At 51.8% G+C, this 27,550-nt stretch overlaps 1 protein-coding gene across 1 annotated transcript; it reads right to left on the minus strand.

Annotated features, from left to right (window-relative positions):
* Nucleotides 1–1,235: 1,235 nt before the first annotated feature.
* Nucleotides 1,236–27,550, minus strand: LOC103181447 (pleckstrin homology domain-containing family G member 5). The gene is made up of 22 exons (XM_042343781.1): nucleotides 27,303–27,550; nucleotides 25,451–25,527; nucleotides 16,421–16,550; nucleotides 15,968–16,070; nucleotides 14,737–14,791; nucleotides 14,475–14,566; nucleotides 14,008–14,144; nucleotides 12,632–12,831; nucleotides 9,185–9,370; nucleotides 7,650–7,811; nucleotides 7,356–7,451; nucleotides 6,502–6,552; nucleotides 6,210–6,359; nucleotides 5,784–5,894; nucleotides 5,360–5,509; nucleotides 5,044–5,181; nucleotides 4,665–4,784; nucleotides 4,191–4,323; nucleotides 3,878–3,993; nucleotides 3,503–3,639; nucleotides 1,473–2,295; nucleotides 1,236–1,271 (listed from the first exon to the last, which is right to left on the minus strand). Exons 1-22 carry the CDS (start codon nucleotides 27,310–27,312, stop codon nucleotides 1,236–1,238), a joined length of 3,213 nt encoding a protein of 1,070 aa, XP_042199715.1. The 5' UTR covers nucleotides 27,313–27,550.

The raw sequence follows: 27,550 nt of genomic DNA on the forward strand, positions 1-27,550 counted from the left end.
AGCCCCCGGGCAACAGCCACCACTTCTGGTGCCACTTTGTCGCAACACTTCTCAGAGTTCACGTTGGGTTTTGTCAGAAACTCTCACATCCCATCACCCGTTACACTTCCCTGTGTGAGAGAGAAAATGGACACATCAGCTCCCAACAAAAACAACTTGCAACAAAAAAGTAGTGTTTATAATTAGTGATGATTTATAATTAATCATTTTTATAATTACTAATTTATAATAATTTACAATAGTTAATTATAATTAATAATTTACAACTAATGATTAATTATAATTAATCATTTATAGTTAATTATAATTAATAATAAATAATAATCCATGACTGTTTGTGGAACACGGCTGTGCTCAATTGTCTGCCGTGTTTTGCCCACAAAATGCAGTCTCTACACTTTACAGTATATCCTGTGAAGCTCTATGAGACGTCTCAGCAACGTGATAATGCGCTATATCAAATGCAAGGATTATTATTATTATTACAAGCACAAATTACATTTGTATAGAGAGCCTTTCACGTCCAAGGCGCTGAAACTAGTCTCTGTACAAACCAGATACATAAGTGCCGCGGCTGCCTGGAATTGTCATCACTGATTATCTGCCGCACGTCTGACATATTTAGAACTTGCTGAGGTTGCATCAATCACAAATATAGCACCTCATATAACACCTCCAGCAGAAAACACCCAGAGATTGTGACAAGCTTTCTATCCACCCCCTACACAGTACAGATCCCCCCCTCTCTCCCACCCCAAAGGGTGGTTTTGGTCAGTCAGGCGTCTGACACAAACAGAAACGTATCACAGTTTCCAAACCAGTTAGGGCCACCTGACCCGTCAGGGCTTTGGCTTACAGGGTTAACAGGAGCTGAGCAGGATGACTCCCTGCCCCCAGTAACTGGTCTGCCCTTCCAGGTCCTGCCGATGAGCCAGGCTGGGCTGTGCTGTGGGCCTTTCTGGTTCAGGAACCAGACTAGAGACCGGCACAGATTGTGGGCTCAATTCCATTGCCAAACACTTGACCTTGGAGCTAGACCTTGGAGAGCAGTACAGCGCAGATCAATATAAAGCTGAGAGCATTGCCATGTCCAGGCGCAGGTCACACACACACACACGTCCGAGGCATGGCCGTATGTGCACAGCCACGGAACAGGCAGTAAGCGGTCACTCACGATGCGGTCAGTGTGGAGTTCAGCAGCAGTGTAGTCCGGATTCGGTGTAACTGTGCCAGCGTCAGCTTCCTGTGCTGCCCTGGTTCCGCCACTCCTCCTAACATATCGGCTCTGTCACCATCCTCACCAACCATTTCCTCCACACCCAGAGACTGGGAATCCTCTCCCGGAGACTGGGAATGTTCTCCCGGACCCTGAGAATCCCCTGCCCCACCCTGGGAATCCCCTGCCCCACCCTGGGAATCCCCTGCCCCACCCTGGGAATCCCCTGCCCCACCCTGGGAATCCCCTGCCCCACCCTGGGAATCCCCTGCCCACCCTGGGAACCCCCTGCCACACCCTGGGAACCCCCTGCCACACCCTCGGAATCCCTTTGCGCAGTGAGGGGCTCCGGACATGACGAGCTGACATCGGTGCTGCTGTTGTCAGTGCTGGGGGGCCGTGGGCAGGCACCAGAAGCAGGAAGGCAGGGGGAGACGTGTCCCTTTACAAACTCCAACTGCTCCATGTCGGACAGCTCTGAGTCGCTGCTGCTGCTGCTGCTGCTGTCAGGGGAGGCCCACCTGCCCAAGACCCTGGCCTCGGCCCGTCTCAGCGTGTCGGCCACTCTGCTGGCCCGGGGTTTGGGCCGGTCAGGCTGACCCTGTGGGCCCTGTGCGGGGGCACTTATCCCACACCTGGAGATTTCAGTCAAGCTCCGGCTCTGGCTCAGGTGCGTCTGGGAAGGCGAGGCTGCTGAGCACCAGAGCAGCTGGAGTAGATTGGCTTCGGATTTGGATTTGGAAACTTCCTGCCGGCACTGCAGTGCCCGGGCAGGAATTATTGGGAGCCGGAGCTTGGGGGAGGTGGAATGCTGTGAGCACGAGGATTCCAGATCTTCATCCGCTGATTCCCGTTGCTGCTGTTCCCCAAACTCCCGCACGGAACTGGGAGACATGGTGCCGTAGGCGCTGTCGATAGAGGCTGAGCGGCAGGTGTTGGTGGCCAATGTCAGGGTGTTAGGGTTCGGGGGTGACTCCGAGGGCACCTCCCCCGTCCCCCTGCTGGAGGGAGGCGACGACACATCTTCGGTCACATCCACAATCACAACTGAAACGGGCTCCGCCGGGCTGTGTGACTGGCTGAAGGGAGAGGTGGAGAGGGTCAGTGTGGACACAGGGAGAGGGGGGTCAGTGTGGGCACACGGAGATGATGGAGGGTCAGTGTGGGCACACGGAGATGATGGAGGGTCAGTGTGGGCACACGGAGAGGGGAGGAAGGTCAATGCGGGCACAGGGAATGGGGAGGGGACAGTGCGGGCACAGGGAGAGGGGATGGGGGTCAATGTGGGCACATGGAGAGGGGGTCAGTGTGGGCATAGGGAGAGGGTCAGTGTGAGCACAGGCACCGTGGTAACCCTGCGCCAGACAGCTCTCCATACGCAATCTCACCCAAACCCAGGGACAAGTTTATGCAGAGTCCTGTAGCTCAGAGGTTGGAGCATGGGCCTTGCAAGTGAGAGGACCTGGGTTCGATTCCCGAGCAGGGCAAAACATTGGGCAAGTTTCCTTACTCCACACACACACCTCTGTTTACTTAGCAGTAAGTAGGAACCCAGTTGTTAGTCGATTGGCAGATCACTTTTCTGGGGGTAATAATCCCTTGAAAAAAAAACAATAATTTGGTCACTCAATCCAGGTCTGTTTGTGGGACACTGCTGCATGCAATTGGCTGCCGCGTCTCACCCACAAAATATAGTCACTACACTTTACAATATAATCTGAGAACCACTTTGAGACATCTTGAGGACGTTATAAAGCGATATATCAAATGCAAGGATTATTATTATAATAATCACCTCTCAACTTATACCCTCTTAGTTACACGTCATCACACACTAAGTCTAACCCAGGAATACCAACAACCGCTTCAGTAACTGGTTACCTAACACCCGTGCTCTCCTCCTGTTCCTATCAGCACCTATTCCGCACTCTCCCTCCCCTCGTTGATCCCAGCACCTGACATTCCTCTGGGATTGGGAACCAACAGGGAGACATCCTTAGGCTGTCAACCTGAGGAGCTTAGGGAATTTAAGGGACAGGCTGGGGCCGCCGAGTCTCAAACCCAACTTGGGGGCTTTGCCGGGGGGGGAGGGGGCTGTGCCAGGTGGGGAGGAGGTTAGCTTTGTGCCGGGGGGTGGTGAGGGTTGAGCCGGGGGTTGGGGGCTGTGAGGGCGGTGGGGGGGGGGGCGCTGTACCAGGGGAGGGCGCTGTGCCGAAGGGGAGGTCGCTATGCCGGGTGGGATGGTGCTGTGCCAAGGCAGGAGGGGCAGTGCTGGGAGCGCAGTACCTGTGCTGGGCAGGTGGTGAGGCCGAGGGTCTGTGCTCCAGTGACGGGGAGCTGCCGGCTGAGCCGTCACTCTCCAATTCCTCTCCCAGCGGCTGCTTCCGTCGCCGCTCCCTCTCCCGAAGCCTCCGCACCCGACTCTGCAATGGTCATCACTGTCACAGCGGCCTCCAGAGACCTGCTTCACCCCGTACCCCCACCCCCTTCCCCACCTCCAAAACCTCATTCCATCTCCCCTGCCCTCCCGCAACCAGCCCCTCTTCATCCCCACTCCTCCAGCCCCCACTCCCTCGTTCCCCCCCAGCCCCCCTGCTCCCTCCTCCTGCCCCTCTCACTCCTTCACCAGTCCCTTTCCCCCCCAGCCCCACCAACACTGACCTGTGCGTTGCCCAGGGCCTCGGTCCAGGCTCGGCCCCCTGCGGTACTGCCAGCCTGGAAGGTGTAGGCGGCCACAGCGCTGCCGAACTCATTCAGGTAGACCAGCAGGAAAGAACCTGAGGACACACAATGGGAATGTTACCACCAGTTCCCGTCATCTCCCATTCCACTGTCCCCGCAATCTCTGTTGACACGTTTCCCATCACTGTCTCTCGCAGTGTGGCCGCCCTCCCCCGCCTACGCCCTCTCCCACCGGCAGCCTCAAGCGACACCAGCGACAGCAGATCAGTGTTAGATCGGCAACTAAACTCACCAGGATCTCTCAGCTCCCGGCAAATAATCTTTTCCACCAGCAGGGGCTGCCGGATCACCTTGGTTCTCTCGGCTTTCTTTACCGGTTTGGTAATCAGGAAGATGTCAGTGAAGAGGAAGCAATAGACATCCATCTGTGAGGAGCAAAAGGGTTTGTGTGTCAGCCCGGCTCGGTGTGTGTCAGCCCGGCTCGGTGTGTGTCAGCCCGGCTCGGTGCGTGTCAGCCCGGCTCGGTGCGTGTCAGCCCGGCTCGGTGCGTGTCAGCCCGGCTCGGTGTGTGTCAGCCCGGCTCGGTGTGTGTCAGCCCGGCTCGCTGTGTGTCAGCCCGGCTCGCTGTGTGTCAGCCCGGCTCGCTGTGTGTCAGCCCGGCTCGCTGTGTGTCAGCCCGGCTCATTATTATTGTTGTTGCTGTTGTTGTACCATGAAGAAATGTTCTGTGATCTCGGCTGTGAGAGGTATGTGGCTGACCGCTCACCTTGCTATCTCTCCCCTCCCTCATCCGCAGGCTGCCCTCCAACACCAGCTGCCTCGTGTGTTCAGGGGATGTGTCCAGCATTGGGGCCATCAGGTCCAAGTGGCAGAACTCCTTCAGCACCTGAGAGAGAATGAGACAGAGAGACCGAGAGAGAGAGAAAGAGAGTGAGACAGAGAGACCGAGAGAGAGAGAGAGAGAGAGAGAGAGAGAAAGAGAAAGTGTAAAGGAAGAGAAAGACAGTGAGAGATAGCAAAAGATAAAGAAAGTGAGAAACAGTGGAAGAGAGAAAGTGAGTGAGGTTTTAAGGCAGGTCTGAAACAGTGTAACCCACAGCGAGAGCCGCCGCTGCCTCCCCACGGGTCTCTCCCTCTCTCTCTACCTTCTCCACCTCCTCTGAGCTGCCGTCCACCACCTCATACGAGTCAATGCGGCTGATGATGGCCGCCAGTCGCTGCTGCTCCTGTCGTTGTCTCATGCGAGAGTTCACCTGAGCGATAAAGCCCTCAACAGCACTGACCTGCACACAGAGAGCATGTGTGTGAGAGCATGTGTGTGAGAGTGAGTGTGTGAGAGTGCGTGTGAGAGTGCGTGTGTGTGAGAGAGTACATGTGAGAGAGTGTGTGTGTGTGGGGGATCTTGGTAGGGGGAGTGGGGGAAATGGGCGGGGAGGAGCTTGGCGGCGGCCGCGAACGTACCATGCTGATGAGGGCTTCCCGAGCGCGGGGCTCGTCTGTTTTCTTGAGCACGGACTTGAGCAGCAGCGGGTACTTGGTCAGTCGCTGATGCGGCTTCACTAACATGTCGCTCAACTTCAGCCGGTTACATTGCTTGTGCGTCTCTGCCCACTGCACACACAGACACACAGTCACATACAATGTCGACAGGTGGGGGAAGAGTGTGGCGGGGGGGAGAGAGAGAGAGATGTGGAGGACAGAGAGAGGGCGGGCGAGAGAGAGTCGGTGGGGAGAGACAGGTGGTAGGTGAGAGAGTGGTGGGGATAAGAGAGGGATGTGTGGGGTGGGGGAAAGATGGGGGGAGAGAGAGGCGGGGGAGAAGGGAGAGAAAGGCGGAGGAGAGGGGAGAGAGAGGGGCGGGTGGGCAGTATCTGGGGGCACTGACCGTAACGTAGATCCTGAAGCGATCGTTGTCACGCAGGAGGCAGCGCATGTACTCCAGGCTGCCCTCCTCCTCCAAGCAATACCGTGTGTACGGCTGGAACCGTGTCCCGAACTGTCAACAACAACAACTAATGATGTGTGTACATTGTCTGTCACGCTGGGAGCTCATCCCAAGTCGCTGAGCGAAGAGAAACATAGTGAGCGATAGCAAAACAGAGAGAAAGAGAGAAAGTGGATGAGACAGTGAGAGAAACGGTGAGTGAGCGGGTGAGAGAAAGGGTGAGGTTGTCAAGATAGTTCAGCACTGAGACAAGAGCTCGCGACAGATCACACACTGATGGTTAGTGATGGCTGGTTAGAGAGAGGTGGGTTACCCACAGCCAGGCTGGTGAGTGTTACTAGGTTGGGATGTCTGGCCTGGACTCACCGTGCTGAAACCCTGGTGTAACCCGCTCGGGTCAAGCAGAGACTGGTTCCTACGCGCGGCCTCCACCACGGGGTAAAGCACCTCCCCCCATAGTGCCTTGTGCACCTCGATCAGCTCCTGCACATTACAGAACAGCTTGTCCGGCTCCACCTGTGTAACAGTGTGAGTCAGTCACAGCGTCTCCCACCCATCACTCCTCCCCCACTGCACCCCCCCTCCCTCTCCCCCTACTTCCCCTCCAACTACACCTCTCCGACCCACCCTCCCCCTACCCTGCCAACAAGATCCTCACCTCAGACAGGAGGCCCGATTCCTGCAGGTTCATCAGGCATGACAGGAAGAGCTGCAGAGAGAGGGAGACACACACACAGTCAGCCTTCACAGCGCGCACACACACGCGTACACAGACACGCAGAGACACACACAGACACACATACACAGAGGTATTCTTTCACCTGCCCCAAAAACCTCATGTGGTTTATTATTATGCAAGGATGATTATTATATGGTTCACACTGTCCCCTAACCTCCCTGCCGACCAGCCTGGGCAGAACTGCGATAGCTGAGTCCTTGGGCTGGGGTCTCCCCTGCTGCCCACCCCCCTGGGAACAACATGGTCTCTCACCATCACTACACCTGGGCTCACAGATTGGAGCGGGTGCTACCCTGCCCTCAGCACCTGACTGGGTCGTCAGGAAACGAGGGGACAAAATTCAGGGGTGGGAAGAGTTCAGTTATAGTGATTAATGTAAGTGTGTAGTGTGTAAATCCACGTGTAACCCGGATCAGGCTGGCGTGTATGTGAATCCACATGGAATTTGTGGAGTCCTGTAGCGTAGTGATTAGAGCACACGCTTGATCTGGATTTGATTCCCGGGCAGAGCGAAATGTTGGGCAAGTAATAAGCCCTTCAAAAAATAATGTAAAAAATAAAATAAATAATAATAAATTGGTCACTCAATCCACGACTAATTGTGGGACCCTTGGCTGTCGCGTTTCACCCACAAAATATACAGTCCATTCATTTTACAGTATATTCTGTGAAGCGCTTTAAGACGTCTCGAAGACGTGAAAAGGCACCCTATGAAATACAAGGATTATTATTAGTAATATCAGGCAAATCATTCTGCCAGGTGTGTAACTCACATCAGTGATGACGCGGAGCTTCCTGATGTAGGTGGCTTCAGTGGTGAGCAGCTCCCAGATAGCTTCCTGCTGGTGGCTCTGTTTCCGAGGCAGTTTCTGTAAGGTACATGGTCACGTTAGCCTCACACCCTTGGCCCAGCCCAAACCCCACCCACCGTTGGGTGTATGGGGGAGGGGGAGGGCTATAAGTGTGTGTTTGTGGGTGTGTGTATGTGTGTGGTGTTTGGGGGTGGGGGTGTATAGGGTTTGGTGTATGGGGGTGGGTGCGTGGGTCTCTCTCACTGAGAGCTTTACCTCAGGAGCCTGGATGAGGTCCTGCCACGAGGCCTCCAGGTACAGGCTGGCATCCTCCTCCCACGAGTCCTGCTGGAAGCGCAGGGAAGCGGGTCTCCTGGGCAGCCCGAACAGGCTGTAGCCCTGCAGCTTGCTCTGCAACAGGTCCATTTTATCCATTTCCTATGGGGTCAACAGGAGATTGTAAAGCTTTATACATTTCACATTGGGTGGAAGCTGACTACTGGATAGAGAACCTTCCTCCTGTTTTGTGTGCGAGAGTGTGTGTAGGTGAGTGTTGTATCTTGAAACACTCCGAGACTCTACCCTGTGTGAAGGGTACAAATATAACGCAAATAGTTGTTACATAGAATTACATAGGATGTACAGGACAGAAATAGACCAACTTGTCTATGCCGGTGTTTATGCTCCACATGAGCCTCCTCCTGCCCTTCCTCAACTAAGCCTTCAAGCATAACCTTCTATTCCTTTCTCCCTCATGTACTTATCCAGCTTCCCATTAAATGCATCTATGCTAATTACCGCCACTGCTCCTTGTGGTAGTAAGTTACACATTCCCACCACTCTCTGGGTAAAGAAGTTTCTTCTGAATTCCCTATTTGAATTATTGATGACTATTTTACATTGATGGCCCCTGGTTTTGGTCTCCCCCACAAGAGGAAACATCTTCTCTGTGTCTATCCAACAAAACCTTTCATGGTTTCATAGTTTTAAAGTCCTCTGTTAGGTCATCCCTCACCCTTCTCTTTTCAAGAGAAGAGTCCAAGCTTGTTTTGCCTTTCCTGATAGGAATAACCTTGCAGTTCTGGTATTATCCTTGTAAATCTCCTTTGCACCTTTTCCAGTGCCTCTAGATCCTTTCTATAACATGGGGGCCAGAACTGTACACAGTATTCTAAGTGTGGTCTAACCAAGGTTCGATATAAGTTTAGCATAACTTCCCTGCTTTTCATTTCCATCCCTCTTGAAATGAGCCCCAACTCCTGGTTTCCTTTTTCTATAGCCTTATTAACCTGTGTTGCTACTTTTAGCGATTTGTGTATCTGTACCCCTAGTTCCCTCTGTCCCTCTACCCCATTTAGATTCTTATTTTCCAGGCAGTATGTGACCTCCTTATTCCTCCTACCAAAATGTACCGCCTCACACTATCTAATTCATTTGCCAATTAAATGCCCATTCATCAAGTTTATTAACGTCTTGTAATTTGTTGCAGTCCTCCTCAGTATTAACTACACCCCCCTATTTGGTGTTATCAGCAAATTTTGAAATTGTACTTTCGATCCCCAAGTCCAAATCGTTAATGTAAATTGTGAACAACAGTGGCCCCAATACCAACCTTGTGGAACACACTTTCCACCCTCTGCCCATCTGAGTAGCTGTTGTTTTGTTTTGTTCTTGTTGTATGGTGTGTGTGTGTGGTGATGGTGTATACCAATGTGCCAGTGTGCACTACTCTCCCACCCCGCCGTGGCACCATCCTCCCGTTCACTCACCCTCTGCTCCCCCACCCTCTCTTGCCCTACCCCCGCACATACCCTGCCGAAGGCTGCCATGCCTGTGCCCTGGCTGAAGAGGCCACTGAACCTGCTGGCCGCCCGGTTCTTCCAGGTGTCGCTGGTCACCCCAGGGAGGGAGGGGCCGAGGGGGACCACAGGATCAGGAAAGGGAATACTGGCGTCTCCCAAAAACTCTGTCATGTTCTTCCTCCGCCGCCCGGGAGCCTGTAACACATGGTGAGTGAGTGAGTGAGTGAAGTCAGCAGCACCTCACTGGGCAGAGAGTGACTGGAGACTCACACACAGAGAGAGTCGCACACGCGCACAGACTCGCACGTGAGCACAAACTCGTGCGCGCACACAGACTCAGGCAGGCGCGCACAGATGCACGCGCACAGACGCACGCACATAGACACACACACACAGACACAGACACACATACAGATTCACATACAGAGACTCACCCACAGAGAGAGACTCACACACATAGAGACACATTCACACACACACAGACACACACACAGAGACACAGAGACACACACACAGAGACAAACACACACATACACACAATTACACTAACACAGAGACTTACACCGAGAGAGAAACACACAGACACACACGCACACACACAGGGACACATAGAGACAAACACAGAGACTCACACACAGAGAGAAAAGTAGTTTACGCACATCTGTGAGAGTCAAGTCTGCTGCAACAACAACAACAATTTGCATTTACACAGCGCCACCTCATGCAGAGTAGCGTCCCAGAGCCACGACACCGAGCTGGTGAGAGGGGCCGGAGGTGACCGTAGGCATTGATCGAAGAGGAAGCTGGAGAGGGGATTCTGCTGCTACAGCCCAGAAAATGTGGTCAATTCCCGGCAGTGACGTGGGAGATGGGACAGTGGCCTGGCATCACAGCACAATCACTGGCCACTTAAGTGACTGCTTGTCCCTCTGGCCTGTCCTGAACACCTCCGCCACCTTATCTAACCATCACAATACAGAACTCATCATCTTAATGGATAACGAGGTTCCTTCAAACAGGGAAACAATGCGGATCAAAGGGCAGTGGGGAGTTGGCAGCGTCTTTCTCGATGCACTCAAGCTCTCACCTCCACCTCAAAGCAGATCAATTACACAAACCATTGTCACATTACAGCAGCTCCATGGCACTCAGCTATTTTGAGCAGCTGCTTTCAGCTGGGAGAGTTCCAAATGGCTTCAACAACAACAAGAACTTGCATTTACATCGTGCCCCCCCTCACCCAGGAGAGTCCCAGAGCGCTTGATAGTGGCGGAGCACAACTCCACTTCAGTGTTTTAAAACCCTCTACTCCCCCACTCCCAGATACACCTCCCACTCCCACTCCCAGATACAACCCCCCACTCCCACTCCCAGATACACCCCCCACTCCCACTCCCAGATACACCTCCCCCACTCCCAGATACACCTTCCCCACTCCCAGATACACCTCCCCCACTCCCAGATAAACCCCTCCCCACTCCCCGATAACCCCCTCCCCACTCCCAGACACCCTCCCCCGACTCACACATATTCACAGCCATAGAACTCTCGCCACACACAATCCCCTCCTTCCACCCCCTCACCCACACACACCATTCCCTACTTCCACACCCACACACAGAACACCCCCCCACTCCCACACATTGGAACGGTCGCTCAATTTACCTGCTGGGGAGCCGGGGCAGGAATGGAGAGAGAAAGGTCAACACCACGATCATCCCAAAGATTTAGTGATTTAAAGCTCTGTGCCCTGGTACTGCCCCTCTGGTCTCTGGCTGCCCGGAGCACCCCCTGCCCCTCTCCCTCTCTGGGGGAGTGGAAATAGGCAAAGTAGCTGTCGGAAAATCTGCGGCTATTGGCGTGTGGCACCTGCCAGCTCTGGCTGTTGTAGCCGAACATTCCTTGTTGGTGCCGGGAAGCTTTGACCTCCTGACGGGTGCTGTGATTGCTGTAAATATTCAAACGGCTGCTGGCTGTGTGTGTGCGAACACAGGCAGGGCGCTGCTGCTCACAGCTTCACCTTTGCTCACTGACTCCGAGAGGAGCTGTGCACCACCGGTTAATGAGTGTCAAAGGGCAGTCTCTCTGCTGGGAGCTTCCAACATTGCGGTTACTCACCAGGTTCACAGCCCACATATTTGACAACACTGCATTGCTCAGGGTCCTCTAACACTGTCAGCAGCTGTCGCCCGCATTTGGAGATGATGAGAGGGCATGAGCAGGCCACCCCTCTAGCCAGAGGCCTCCGTTAGCAGGCAAGCGGAAGAAGAAAGATTTGCCTACAATAGGGTGACCCTACCTCCCCGATTCCCAGGGACAGGCCCTGGGATGAGGTATTGTTAAGAGTCCTATAGCTTAGTGGTTAGAGGACTCGCCTCGCGAGCGAGAGGACCTGGGTTCGATTCTCAGGTGAGGCGAAACGTTGAGCATGTTTCCTTACTCCACACCGTTCTGTTTACCTAGCAGTAAGTAGGAACCCTTTTGTTAGTCGATTGGTGAATTACTTTTCTGGGGGTAATTATTCCTTGAAATTTTAAAAAAAATTTGGTAATTGAATCCATAACTGTTTGTGGGACACTGCTGTGTGCAGTTGGCTGCTGCGATTCTCTCACAAAATATGAAGTCAATTCACTTTACAGTATATTCTGTGAAGCGCCTTGAAATGTCTCGAAGATGTGATAAGGCGCTATATCAATTGCAAGTAAGTGGAAAGTGAAGGAAATCGGTACAGATAGTACATCATTGAACCTGCGAAGGGCAGCCAGGCCCCACCCTGCCCCACCTGTCCTGACCGGGACTTAGTAACTGGGACCTGGTCAATGTCCCCAGAGGTCAGCTCTGGAGAGCAAACCCTCCCTGCACAGCATGCCATTCTCATTCCAACAACGCTCTCTGAGCCTGTGTCTGAACACGTAGGACAGCATCTCACTGCTCACATGCTCTGTGCAAGAATGCCACACATTCCTATTCTGAATGTGCAGCTGTGAGAGTGTGTGTGAGAGAAACTGTGAGAGAGAGAGAGAAAGCGAATGTGTGTGTGAGAGAGTGTGTGAGAGAGAGAGTATGCTAGTGAGTGAAACTGTATGTGTGCGAGAGACAGAGTGTGTGCGAGAGAATGTGTGCGATAGAAAGTGTATGTGTGACAGAGGGAGAATGCATGTGAGAGAGTGAGAGACAGAGAGAGCATTTGTATGAGAGAGGGAGAGAGCGCGTGAGTGAGAGTACATATGAGTATAGAGTACATGTGACACGGTCACAGAGACACTGAGTTGCTGGCTGACAACCAACGCACAGCTGTTGCCACAGTGGATTCAGCAGAGCATCCCTGTGTCAGAGACATGCCTGATTCCGAGCTCACACTATACTGAACAGTCAGGCCACCTTTGAGCTGTGTACTGGCCTCAGTTACCAGGATACAGAGAGCAAAGGCGCTGAGCAGAGAGCAGAATCACTCACTGTCACATCAGCGAGGTCCCATCCTGGCGGAGGTAGGAGCTGTGGCGGGAGCTGTGGATGTGGTGGGGGCTGGTCGGGCTGGGATGGTGTTGGCACACCGATTACAGGTGATGGGGTGCTCGGCGGCCTCACAGCAGGTAAACTCAGCGATTTGAAATCCTTCACAGCCTGTTCCACCTTCAGCTCACTGCCTGGCTTTACTGAGGAAATAAAGACAGAAATTCTATTTAAACACTCGCAGGGGCTGGAGAACTCCCACTAGTCCCCACTCCCCAGTCAGTGTGGCCACCCACTCACATTGTATTACTGTTTCACACTCTATCCTACACAGTGATCCGTTCTCTCTCACACAATAATGTGGTGTCTCAACTACACACACACACACACACACATGGTCTCTCTCTCACACTCACACACCCTGACCCGTTCCATCTCTCTCTCTCACCCACACAAACTGGCCCGCGCTCTCTCACATACACATAATAATAATAATCCTTGCATTTGATATAGTGTTTCTCACGTCTTCAAGACGTCTTGAAGCACTTCACAGAATATACTATAAAGTGAATTGACTGTATATTTGTGGGTGAAATGCGGCAGCCAATTGTGCACAGCAGCGACCCACAAACAGTCGTGGATTGAGTGACCAAATTATCATTGTTTTTTTTTGAAGGATTATTATCCCCAGAAAAGCGATCTGCCAATCGACTAACAACTGGGTTTCTACTTACTGCAAGGTAAACAGGCGTGTGGAGTAAGGAAACTTGCCCAACATTTCGCCCTGCCAGGAATTGATCCCAGGTGTCTCGCTTTGGATGCGAGTGCTCTAATCACTACTCTATAGGATTCCAAAAACTACAGGAAGGAAACGTTAGAAAGCAGGATTCCACAAGGACACACACACCTAGTGTGTCCCTCTCTCTCTCACACACACTTGGTGCCTCTCTCTCTTTCACACACACACACACCTGGTGTCTCTCTGTCTCATACACACCTGGTGTCTGTGTCTGGCACAGATGGGGAACAGCAAACACAGCTGAAGGCTCACACCTGTATGCTAATCAGGGCGATGCTGCTCACAAGCTGAGGAGACACCGCATTTGTGTCACCGGCACCAGCTCACCCAGGCAGCCCGGGTCTGCGTGTGCGTGTCCATCCGTGTGTGAGAGAGACACCAGTTTAGTGCGTATGTGTGTGTGACAAACACCAGGTAGTGTGTGCGTGTGTGAGAGAGAGTGTGAGTTACGGGCTGGGAAGGGGGTAAAGTTGCATAGAATGAATGGAGGTTGGTGAGCAGCAAACAAACAGTTAAGAAAAGACACAAGTCAGAGCTTTGCTGCTATGCAGCATCACGTTAATGGGGGCGCATTGCATACCTGTCACCCGCAGGTCATGTCCTCCAAACCGGTAAGCTTCAAATTTCAGGGAAAGCGGAGTGTACGACTGGTCCAGGAAAATATCCACTCGCCTCAGCTCAATGCCCTTCCGCTCGAACACAGGCATCAGCACCTCCCTGTGGTGGTAGATAGAAATATTACAAACACAGTAAACTGCATTAAATTCAAGGAGGGGAGAGGGTGGCCGGGAGGGTGGGGGAAAGAGAAGGGGTGGTTGGGAGGGGGGATAAGAGAGAGGGTGTAGGTTCGATAGGGGAGAGAGAGGGGCGGAAAGGGAGGATGGCTGTGGGGAGAAAGGGGGGGCTCGGTGTGGGGGGAGAGGGCTCGGGGTGGGATGGGGGAAGAAGGTGGGGGGTGCTCGGAGGGTAGGGGAAAGAGAGAGAGATATGGGGGGAGGCTGTGGGAAGGCGGGGGAGAGGGAGAGCTGTCCCGGCTCCAATATTTACCCCAGAGTCTTCTTCTTCATGGCAGGAACAATCTCTGTTTCGATGTTGATGTTCAAGTCAAACTTCAGTGTGAAACATTCCTTACTCGGATCCTGTGAGATAAAGAGATGTGATTCCCACACGAGACCAAGGCACTGGCTCACACTGAGCTCACTCACTCTCCGCTGCCCCCAGTTCAGTCACACCATGTTGCTCACTGCCAGACAGACTGTGAGGCACAGGATGCTGCCATTAAAGAGAGGGAGAACGAAGGAAATCTTACATCAGTGTGTCGTCGCCGGGCTTTCTTCTTGGTCAGTTTGAGTGATGAATTCTTCCTGTTAATGCGCAATGGGAGAGAATTAATCAGAACATCTATTCAACACCAGCTATCACCTCCCTCGCTACCCACACAGCCAAACCACTCAGTCATGTCACCCCAGTCTCGACTTTTACAATAGCTTCGCTTGCCATCCTCCCAGTGCCACGCAGACCTTGGCATCTCATATCCAAGCAGTCCTGCAGCTCAGTGGTTAAGCACTCGCCTTGCAAGCAAGAGGACCTGGGTTTGATTCCCAGTCAGGGCAAAATGTTGGACAAGCTTCCTTACACCACACGCCTCTGGTTACCAAGCCATAAGTTGGAACTCAGTTGTTACTCAATCGGCAGATCGCTTTTCCGTGGGTAATAATCCCCTCAAAACAAAAATGTTTACTGTGCGCAATTGGCTCCGCGTTTTGCCCACAGAATATACAGTAAATTCCTTTTACAGTATATTCTGTGAAGCGCTTTGGACGTCTCAAAGACGTGATAAGGCGCTATATCAAATGCAAAGATTATTATTAGTAGTAGTAACTGACCTACAAAAGGAAACAGACCACATGAAAGATTCCTTCACAAACTGAGGTCAGTGGGTATCAACAACTTTGATATTGTTTATTTTATGGGGAGAAAAGAGCTGAGCCTCTGGCGTCAGGTTCCCGTGTTTCCTCCTTGTCCACAGAAGTTCCAGGAAGCTGTTCGGCTGAGTGACATAGACAGAGACAGATACAGCCCCCACCCCGACATGCCTCTCTCCGCAGCTCACCCAAGAAAGGAAAGGACGTGCATTTTTATGGTGTCTCATTTGCTCATTTTTCTCACAGAAATCATTATCAGTTTCTTTTGTCGGCAAATGCAGCAGTCACATTGTGCAGAATGCTGTCCCACTAACAGCCAGGACTGACTGACTGATTCACCGAGAAGAATGTTACCGGTGCATCAGGAAAAACGTCCACTGGAAGACCTCGGTTGAGCATCTGCAACACCCGTCCCGCCCCGTACTGCACTGGTGCCAGCCTAGACTATAAGCTCAGTAACATGGCTGGTTTGGTGCCACACTGTCTTTCCCAGAAGCGACTGGCGGGCACAGAGATTGGCGGGGGCTGGAGGAGGGGGAGGGATGGGGCAATGGGAAGGGCAGGAGAAAGGGCAGGGGGAGGAGCAGAGTAAATACAATCCCAATACTCTCCTACCTCTTGCCATCCATCGAGCTCTCCTCGTCCTCCTCCAGGTCTGACGGGGTTCTAGTCCGGGGAGGACATGACCGTGTAGAGACATTCCTGGCCAGAACAGAGCCTGTGACATCAACAGCAGATTCTCAGTACAATAGCAGCTCTGCCCAGGGTCAGATCATCACCGAGAGCCTCACCAGCTCCCATCACTGCACAACTGTACCTCACAGCAACAAACCTGTGAGCTGCTGAATGGAGAGGCCAACAAGCCATCCCCACCCCCAGCCAAGCATCCCCTCCCCCAGCTAAACCAGCCCCGCCCTCACACGCAGCCCCGCCCTCTCACGCAGCCCCGCCCTCACACGCAGCCCCGCCCCAGTCAGCCCTGCCCTCAATCACAGACCCACCCTTAACGGAGAGGAAACAGGAGAAACGTCAGAGAAGCCGAGACCGCACCAGGAAGACCACACTGACCTTGAGGCGGGAGATCGAAGCGGATGTGCCGGTCGAGGTGCACTGTGGGATGGAGCCTGTTGTCACACACAGCGCACAGGCTGAGTGGGCTACTGCCATTCACCTCTTGGCAGTCGCCATGATGACAGACCTGGAAGAGATAAGGATGGCATTGATACAATGCAAAACAAAAAATTACACTTGTATATAGCGCCCTTCACGTCGGGAGGATGTCCCGAGGCGCTGCATCCGCCTGAACCGGGGCCTCAAAGGTGTGAAAAGGGGCTGCACCCCATAACGCTCAGTGTAATGCAGATGGAGCCACACAGATTGTTTCAAATCAGAAACCAGTTCAGCAGCATTTGTCTCCCGGGTATAATAATAATCCTTGCATTTGATATAGCGCTTTTCATGTCTTCTCAACGTCCCAAAGCGCTTCAAGAATAGACTGTAAAGTGAATTGACTGTATATTTGTGGGCGAACGCGGCAGCCAATTGCGCACCGCAATGTCCCACAAACAGTCGTAGATTGAAAATGACCAATTTATTATTGGTTTTGTTTTGGAGGGATTATTATTAGGCTCTGTGTGGAGTAAGGAAACTTGCCCAAGGTTTCACCCTCTGCCTGGAATTGAACTCAGGTCTCTTGTTTTCAAAGCGAGTGCTCTAACCACTGAGCTACAGGACTCCACTGTGTATTGAATGCTCGTTACCAGCAGTTGACAAGCTGCAAAAACAGCAGTAAGTGGAACAAGTGAAAGAGTTAACAGCAGAGACAACATCCTGGGGATCAGCTCGGTCCTTCACAGTACAATAGTGCAAACTCTCACAGTGAAGGCAGCCCTTCCTCACTCCCTTACTCTATGTGCCGCCCGTTCACCGTGACTCACATTACAGTGAGTTTGCACATAGAGTAGCACTGCACAAGACTAGTATTGTCACATCCATCACATCCAGGGCCCACACCCCCTCCCCCATCAGAGTCTGGCTGAACCCTGCAGTGTCTCTGACCTTCACGCACTCGCCAGCCCCCTCCTCACTCTGCCCAGTAACTGGAGGCAACGCAGGCTCAATAATATTAATAATAATCCTTGCATTTCATATAGCGCCTTATCACGTCTCAAAGACGTCCCAAAGAGCTTCACAGAATCTACTGTAAAGTGAATTGACTGTGTATTGAATGCTCGTTACCAGCAGTTGACAAGCTGCAAAAACAGCAGCTCCCAGGGGCGTGCATGTGGTAACTCGTTTGTTCACACATCTCTCCGGCTTGCTGCCTTTCTCCCTGCCCTCACAATCCTCCCCAACACACAACTCGGTTACCCTGCCTGTGGCCAATGGCTTCCCATCTCGGATTTCCCTGCTCCGTGTCCAGCGCTGCATTTGTCAAGCAACCTCTCGGCGACGTCTCTCTATGTGAAAGGCGCTGCACAAATGTAAGCTGTTATTGCTGCACTGAAACAGCCTAAAGCTACATAATTGATCACTGAACATTTCTGCTCCAGTCAACCAGAAACTGACAGACTCCCGGAAAACACAGAGTGACATTTACCCGGAGCAATGAAAATACATAACTGTCCCTCCTACTGTGTACAGCACGTTACTGATACCTGCCCCCACTAGGCGAGAGACTCTCCCACACTCCCACATCGGAAGACAACCCTCCCCCACACAGCCCCACCCCAAGAGACAACCCTCCCACCGCATCCCCACCACATCCACCGCGACAGATACTCGAGAATTGCTACCAATCTGTTTGTTGGGCAATTGGGTGCAGTCAGTAGGTCAGTCAGTCAGTGTGGAAATTGGAGCCAATTCCTGGCCTGTAGTTGTGGTAAGAACTTTCTCTTGTTGCCAATGCGTCAGCACAGTGAGAACCTGGGCTTCAATCAGGAGGACTGCAGATTTCACTGTAGCCTGATGTAAATTGTCAGCTGCCAGGCTGGAGATGCCCCTGGAACATTCAGCCGCCCACCCAGCCCTGCCGTTTCATGTAACTGAGCTGCACTGGCTGGCTACCTGGTTCACAAGCCATACCAGACACCATCCACACACTCCCTCAATATTTAATTAGCACAGGCACCCTCTACCAATGTGTAACACTAGACTTTGTATATGTAACAAAAACAACAAAATTACATTTGTATGGTGGGTGCCTCTCACTTTGGGAGGACCTCCCAAGGCACTGGACAGTCAGAGTTTCGGATCCGAGCTGGAGGTCGGGATCAGGGAGGTTGGAGGGCAGGGGCGGAAGCAGGGTGATCGAAAGCACGGGCAAAGGAGGGTCTTAAGATGGATCTTCAAGGAGGCAAGGAAGGGAGCGAGGAGGTGAGACTGCGGATGTGAGACAGTGGTGGAGCCGGTTGATGTTGCAGAGGTGAGGGAAGGCAGAGCGGGTCATGGCACAGATGTGGGGTAGAAAGGATAGTTGAGGGTCAAACCAGATACCAAGGTTCTGGACTGGCTTAGCAAGGTACATCCATAGATGGTGATGCTGTCAGCGCCTGAGGTGAGGAGGAGCTGATGGGAGCCAATCAGGAGAGCCTCGGCCTTGCTGACGTTCAACTGAAGAAAATTACCTCTCACCCAGGACTTGATGTCTGACAGACATTTTGACAGGACAGCAGTGGTCCTTGAGTGTCATCTGCATACATGTGGAAGTTGACCCCATGTTTGCGGATGATGTCACCAAGAGGGAGCATATAGATATTGCTGAGGAGGGGACCAAGGACACAGCCCTGAGGAACGCCGCACGAGATGGTATGAGGGCTAGAGATGAAGTGGTGGCGGTGCGAGAGGTATGATCTGAACCAGTCAAGGACAGCACCGTGGAAGTTGAGGTGCGAGGCAGTGGATGAGGATAGAGTGGTCGATGGTGTCGAAGGCAGGAGAAGTCAAGGAGGACGAGGAGGCAGAGGCAACCCTTAACGCAGGTGGACAGAATGTCATTTGTCACTTTGACCAGGGATGTTTCTGTGCCTTGGGCGGCACGGAAACCCGATTGGAGGGGTTCATGGAGGGAGTGACAGGAGAGGAAGGAGCGAAACTGGGAAGCAACAACTCGTTGCAGGACCTTGGAGAAGAAAGGTAGGTTGGAGATGGGGTGGTGGTTTGAGAATAGAAATGCATCCAGGGAGGANTTTTTAAGGATAGGAGTGATGACAGTCATTTTTAATGGGGTGGGAACAGTACCAGTGGACAGGGTGAGGTTTATGATGTCTGTGAGTAGAGGGTCAAGGAGGTGGAGATGGGAGGTAAGGAGAGGGGTAGGGATGGGGTCGAGGGAGCAGGTGGTCGGTTTCATGTGTAACACTGCACTGTGTGTGTGTAACACTGCACTGTGGGTGTGGAGGCTTGTAGCTCAGTGGTTAGAGCACTCGCTTTGCAAGCGAGAGAACCAGGTTTGATTCCCAGCAGTGTGAAACCATGGGCAAGTTTCCTTACTCCACACACATGATAATAATCCGTCAAAAAAAGCAATAATAAATTGGTCATTTCAATCCACAACTGTTTGCACGACACTGCTGTGCGCAATTGGCTGCCACATTTTGCCCACAAATATACAGTCAATTCACTTTACAGTCTATTCTGTGAAGCGCTTTGAGACGTCTAGAAAACGTGAAAAGTGCTATATCAAATGCAAGGATTATGTTATTATTATAACACTGCACCGTGTGTGTGTAACACTGCACCGTGTGTGTGTAACACTGCACCGTGTGTGTGTAACACTGCACTGTGTGTAACACTGCCCTGTGTGTAACACTACTGTGTGTGTGTAACACTGCTCTGTGTGTGAGTGTAATGCTGCATTGCGTGTGAGTGTAACACGGCACTGTGTGTGTAACATTGCACTGTGTGTGTAACACTGCCCTGTGTGTAACACTACTGTGTGTGTGTAACACTCACTGTGTGTGTGGGTGTGTAACACTGCACTGCATGTGTGTAACACTGCAATGTGTGTGTGTGTAATGCTGCAGTGTGTGTGTGTGGAACAATGCACTGTGTGTATATGTATAACACTAACAACAACTTGCATTTATATAGAGTCCCTCAAGCAGGGTAGAGTCCCAGTGTGTGTGTGAGCCAATGTGTGTAATGTGGAATTCCCCTGTATGTACTGGTTCTTTTGGACTAAAACTCAGATACACAATTGCTATTGCTCCTCCTCGGGTTCCCCCAGGATTACCGCAGCGATCGAATGTCAGCACCTCGAGCCTTCTCTCTCTCGCTCTGCACATGCTTTGTGTTCTTGAGTGTTATTTTACCCATTGAACTCTCTTTATTTGTTCCTCATAGACGTGAGCTCTGTGCAGGGAGGAGTGGTGTGGCTTCCATTGGCACGCAGTCACTCTCTCTCCCAACAAAGCGGTTAGTCACAGGCTGTGTGAATGACAAGCGGGAGAGCTTCATCCCGCAGATCAGAGCGTCAGCTTCAATCTGCTCTCTACATTTAAGCTTCTAAAAAAATTTAGGTCACTCTCTCTCTCTCACACACTCAGGTCTGGCTCACGCACACACTGGCCCGCAAGAACCCAATCCTGTCCTCACCCCAAATCTCTATCAAGAGCAGTAACAACAACAACAACCACAACTTGTATTTACACAGCGCTCTTCACCACCAATTCGTCTCAGGGTGGCGACTCACAGCGCTTACTACATCTCTGCACCCCGGCCAAAGAAGTGTGAAACGCAGCTGGTGATGTGGACCTTGGTTTTGATGGGACCACAAAGGTCATCTGGTGCAGCTCCCCCGCCCAACATGTAGAGCACAACACATGACATGAGCCAGTGGTCATAGCGTAATCATAGCTGTGGCTGAGGCCACATCGTTCGACCCCCCGGGGGGTGGCCTATGTTCTACACTGACTGCAGTAGGAAGGAGGGGAGTGTCAGTCACATACCCCTCCCCCACCCCCAACCACCAGCAATTCAGTGGCAGAAACATTATTCCACAAAAGGCCAAACTCCAGTAAATAGCCTGTGCGGTTTGTGATGTACGTCAGTCAGACAGAGGGGATTTGAAAGAGGAAGCCTCTGTTTCCAGTCTTATTAATATCTCAGCGCAATGGAGCTGCCCTTGTCTCACCCTAGTGAATGCCCACAGAGCCAGCCGCGGGAGGGGTGGGGAGAGGGTGGTACAGCCCTGAGGGGGCTCTCACTCTTAAATGGAGCTGAACCCCCCCCCAGCCCTGGCCGGGGAGAGTCCCTGGAGACCCAAGCCCTCGTCGGCAGATGTTTCCTGAAGGAAGAAACAAAACAAAGCCAACGTCAGCTATTGTGGAGATGGCTGGTGCGGGGGGTTCCCAGCTCAACACAGGAACAGGAGTAGGGAGTCCCACACCCCCCCAGACAGGCAAGCAGAGACCCACACAGAGAGAGAGAGAGTGACAGACAGACGGAGAGAGTGACAGACAGACGGAGAGAGTGACAGATAGAAAGAGCCATTCTTCCAATCTGTTTGGAGTTGAGGTACAGTCACGATCCAATAGAATGGTGGAACAGATTCGAGGGGCTGAATGGCCTACTCCTGTTCCTATGTTCCAATGCCAATTTTCACCTTTTCACCATGACTTCCCACACATCTATCCAGTTTCCCATCGATTCAGCTCCCCAGGTTCCCCGGGATTCCCAGGGTGTGTGGGGCTAGGCCTCGTGCACCCTTGCAAGTCAGTGACAGTTGCGTGCCAGAAGAGTCTTGATCTCCTGCCTTCGGCAAAGTGACGGGTGTGAGGGAGGGCAACGATCGGAAACAAGCTCTGGATTGTGTCTCAGACCTCACAACTCACCTTTCTGACAGCACAGAATAACCTCAACACTGCTTTCTCTATCAATACACAGTGTTATTGTACCAATGTAGTCACTTAAAAGGACAATACACCTTATATTGCATGCTGTGGAGAGCAGAGCAAAGTCTCCCTTCAGGTTCGAAACAGCACAGAATTTACCCCCCCTTTAAAATGTCTCAAAGAGCTTAACATTAGTCACTTTAAGGTGTCGGAACTCTTGCTGCAAACATGGCAGTTCATCAGTACTAGCAAAATTCTTGTTGGCTCCCCTCTGCTTTTTTTGCCGATTATCTTAAATCTATGTTTCCTGATTACTGACCCACCTGCTAGAGGAAACAGTTTCTCCCTATCTACTCTATCAAAAACCCTCACAATTTTGAACATCGCTATTAAATCTTCCATCAATATACAAACTGGAGAAAACACAAACTGGTTCAATAATAAACTAAATGAATAAAACCTGCTCACTGGCCAAAGCATCACACGCACACACACACACACACAAGGAACTTTCCCCCTCACTCTGACGAGTCTTAAACCCAAACCAATCGACATTCTTATCATCTGGAAACATCTCAAAGTACGACATGGATAATTACTGTCAAATGGAGCGAGTGCTTCTAAGAAAACGCAGCAGCTATTTACACACTGCCAGAAAGATCCGCAGCCAGAAGGTGAGTGACCTGGAGGATTGCTCGTGTTGACATCAGGACACAGTGTTGCAGGATCTTCTAACTTCCACCTGAACAGGCAAATAGGACCTCGGTCTAATGACTTATCCAAAGAAACGCACCTCCAACAATGCGATGCTTCCCAAGTAATGTGCTGGAGTGTCAGCCTGGATTGTGAGTTCAAAGCCCCCTACCTGGGACTTTAACCTACAGACTCCTGGTCAAGAGGAGAGAGTGCGACTACCCAAGCCAGGCTAACACGTAACTTCCCAGGAGATTGTTTAGCAGATTCTGCCTGTGGACAATCCCAGGAAAGGCAGCACTTTATCTGGGATACACAGAGAGACGCTGACACTAGAGAGAGATCCAGCGCGGAGAGGGCAGTGGCTTCATTATTGACACAAATGCTCTCGAGATGAAAAGATAAATAACCTTTGTCACTAAAAGCCCAACACAGGAGCCCCTCGATCGCGGCTCAGGGACACAGCGAATAAATCGGGAGAGATTCTGATCCCACCTCATTGTCCCGCGACCTGCCCAAGTCCAGATGGAATTTGGTTGCTTTGAGCATGCGGTTCATGCATACGTCCATTGCTGCAGTGTGTCAGTCCAGTTCCAGCTACCGGCATGCCACGTATGGAACAGTTGTGTGGCGTATGCATGGGTGTTGCTGAGGGAGGGGCCTGTGTCTGTGCCTGTGGGAGACGGGCCTGAGTCTGCAGGGGAGGGGCCTGCGCATGCGCCGGTGGGGGGGGGGGTGGCCTGGGCATGCGCCAGGGGAGGGGGGGGGCCTGGAGGAGAGAGGGAAGCTTGAACATGTGCGGGGGGAGGGATGGGTGGCTGGGAATGTGTGGGGGTGCGGGGCCTGGGCATGCACAGGGAGGGGCATGGATGTGTGCAGCGGGGGCTGCTGGATGTGTGTGGGGGAGGGGGGGTCCTGGGCGTGCACGGTGGGACTTGGGAGCGTGCGGGGTGGGGGGCCTGGGTGTGCACCGGGGGTGGGGTGGGGGGGAGACCTGGGCGTGTGCGGGCGTCTGGGTGTGCAGGGGAGGATTGTGTGTCGGTGGGTTTGAGGTGTGCCACTCAGATGTTTGTCGCAGTTAAGCATTGGTGGTGTTTCCACCAGGTGGCAGGCAATTTAACTACAGGCAGAGTCCATACGCTGCACTCCTCACACAGAAGATCATGAAATAATTCACCAAAACTCAGCTGGTTCTTGGCTGTGACACACGCACAGGGAGCAGCATTACATTCTCTCCTGGTGAGCCAGCCCTACCCTGCCCAGCCGTCTCCTGTCTTGCCCAGCCCTGCCTCGCCTTTCGCAGTCCATCACCATGCTTAATAATAATAATAATAATAATCCTTGCATTTGATATAGCGCTTTTCAAGTCGGGAGGACGTCCCAAAGCGCTTCACAGAACACACTGTAAAGTGAATTGACTGTATATTTGTGGGCGAACGCGGCAGCCAATTGCGCACAGCAATGTCCCACAAACAGTCGTAGATTGAAAATGACCAATTTATTATTGTTTTTGGTTTTGGAGGGATTATTATTAGGCTCTGTGTGGAGTAAGGAAACTTGCCCAAGGTTTCGCCCTGTCTGGAATTGAACTCAGGTCTCTCACTTGCAAAGCGAGTGCTCCAACCACTGAGCTACAGGACTCCACAAATGCTTAAAGAGTATCTAACCAAGCCGAGAGCTCCTTGCATCCCACCTACGCATGGAAACTCCCATCTCTAGAATGGAATGTACACTGTCTTCCCAAAGGGGCGCATCTTGCTTACGTAATTCTAGAGAGTATTAGGTGTAGGGTGGCAAGAGCAAAGGTTTGGGGACTCCAGAGTGTGCATTGGGCTAACTCCTGGAGCTTTAACCAGCAGAGTTTAGAGGTTAACATAAGAAAACAAGCAACAAAGGAAGGAGTCTCTGCTCTCAGGCCCACACATGTCCAGGACACAACGGATATCTAACTGCTGAGAATCACTTTTGAGTCTCCACCCTACAGGGTGTATTACAGGGAGCATTGGGTGTTAGCTTGGTTCAGTTGGCAACACTTTCACCTGTGGGCCAGAAGATTATGGGTTCAAGCCCCATATCAGGGCTTGAGCTCACAGACTCCTCAGAAAGTGCAGTATGGTGTGGGGGTGGAGGGGGGTGGGGAGCACTACACTGGTGTCCTTCACATGAGATATTAAACTGAGGTCCCATCTGCCTGTCCAGGTAGAGAGTAAAGAACTAGTGGCATGATTGGAAAATAGAGTTTCTTGGCCGACAATCTTCCAAATCAAATGATTGTTCGCTTTACGGCTCTTTATGGAGCTTTGCTGTACACAATTATGGCTACAAAAATAGTGGTTGCACTTAATTAGTGATACGTTGTGACGTCATGAGGTACTATCGAAATACAAGCTTTCTCCGCAGAAAAAAGGCTGGTCCACAGTGACAATGTTGCTGACTAAACACATGGTCTGCTGTGGAAGCCTCAGTGTGTAAGCGTCTCTCTGGCTTTTGGCTGACCGAGAACATGGAACAGAATATTTCAGGAAGAGACCGTCAAAAGGCAGCACAATAAGCGAGTGAGCGAGCATTTTACCTTCACCGCTCTCCCGCCGTCTACACACTCGGGGTGCTGGCACAACAGCACCACGTCTTCTGGTAAACTCTGTTCATCTGTAAATAGGGAAATGAGAAGTTAGTTTATACAGGTCCCATGTGGGACCTCGGAACAGGAATAGGCCATTCAGCCCCTAAAGACTGTTCTGCCATTCTATAAGATCATGGCTGATCTGTACCTCAACTCCATTTGCCTGCTTTTGCCCCATATCTCTTGATATCCTGACCTAACAGACATCTATCCACCTCAGTCTGGGCAATGTGGGTGTAACTCTGTTGTATATAACACACTGTGCTTTACAAATGTAATTTGTTGTTGTTGCTGTGTGTGTTATATAATATATAATGTATAACTGGCACTCACACTCCTTTAAAAAACATTAAGGAATTTCTGTTCTGAAGAGCACGCACAACATCCAGCTTGTATGAATTAGCTTCTGTACTTTTAATGTTTTCTTCAGTTGATTGAGCATCAGACTGGGAGGGACGCAGACTCTGGGAGCACCCACAGACTGACAGCCTTTCATCAGTCGAGCTGTGTACACTGGCTGCTCAGCGAGGGATTAGCAGAGACACAGCTCAGCAATCTGAGAGGGCAGGGCTCTGTGCTAAAAGCAGCCTGAGGCACTCCCCCCACCCCACCACAACCCCCCATCCCGCCACACACCCCACTCAACAACAACTTGCATTTATATACCGCCCTTCACGCGGGTTGGAGTCCCGGAGTGCAAACCTGCCCAACTCCATCACTTCTGGCACACATCACACATTCACTCCCCCCACACACCGCAACACCTCCTTCAATACACAGTGCCTAACGACCTGTCCTGTCCTGTCCCTGGGGTGTGTGAGCTATAGGTGAAGAGTTCCTGAAGTCTATCTGTGGATGGGAAAGTCTCTCAGCTGTGGCTAACCAGTTACTGTCAGTGTCATGTTACAGTGTAATGTCCAGATCAGGTCCTATGGTGGCCTGACCTGGCCTTACTGCAGCATCCCATCCAATCGCATTGCTTAGCAGCCAAACAGTTCAGTTCCTTGTGAAAAGGAGACAATTGGGAAATAGTGAATTGTTCTGTTTCACATTCCTCATCACTGGTCATCAGCTTCCGCGTTTCACCCACAAAATGTACAATTCATTCACTTTACAGCATAACCTGTACATTGCTCTGCCCCTCCCCCACCTCTATTACATTGCTCCCCACCTATCTCTGTTACATTTCTCACTTACTTCCAGGACAGGATCAGGCTCTGCCGTGATGTGCCCCTTCCTCCCCTTCCCCACCCATTGTGCCCACACAGCTGCCACAGTCACCATCTGAACTCCAGCACGGCATCAATCAAGCCACGGCTGGTGGAACACAGGAACAGGAGGAGGCCATTCAGTCCCTTAAGCCTGTTCTGCCCTTCTATAAGATCATGGCTGATCTATATCTCAAGTCCAGTTATCCACTCTTGCTCCATATCAACAACAACATCAACAACTTGCATTTGCACAGCTCCCCTCATGCAGGGTAGCGTCCCAGAGAGCTTGACAGTGGCGGAGCACAAGACCGAGCTGGGGGGAGATAACCGTAGGCACAGTCAAAGAGGAAGGTGTTCAGGCGCAATTTGAACATGTTTGTTAGGTAAGGGTATCAAGATTATGTAACAAATATGTTAGAAGGACCTTCGTGGCACCAGTCAATACGTCAGGATGTCAGCAGAGGAGAGACAATGGGGTTTAAGAGAAAGACAGTGTTCTTATGAGTGCAGAATAGCACTACAGAGCAACGGCACACACAGGATCCCACCCTCACTTCCAATGAGCCACACAATGCAAACTCCTCACTCACCTCCAGTCATTGTCCACAGGCCGCTGTGTAATTCTGACCCACAATTGGGTGAAAGGCACAAAGGCACTGACTGCGCCCAGTTCTCCTGTCCAGTCTGAAACTGCCAGACATTAACCCAGCTCTCGCTCTCTGTCTCTGTCGAGCGTTGGCTGTAAGTTAATAACTGCAGACAGAGTGTGTGTGTGCCAACAGCGATCAGTACATCCCAGAGAAACGGCACCACATCCAGCCTTCTCCACGTCAGTCTG

The sequence above is a fragment of the Callorhinchus milii genome, unplaced genomic scaffold (assembly GCF_018977255.1).
Source record: "Callorhinchus milii isolate IMCB2004 unplaced genomic scaffold, IMCB_Cmil_1.0 Scaffold24, whole genome shotgun sequence".
NCBI classification, from domain to species: domain Eukaryota; kingdom Metazoa; phylum Chordata; class Chondrichthyes; order Chimaeriformes; family Callorhinchidae; genus Callorhinchus; species Callorhinchus milii.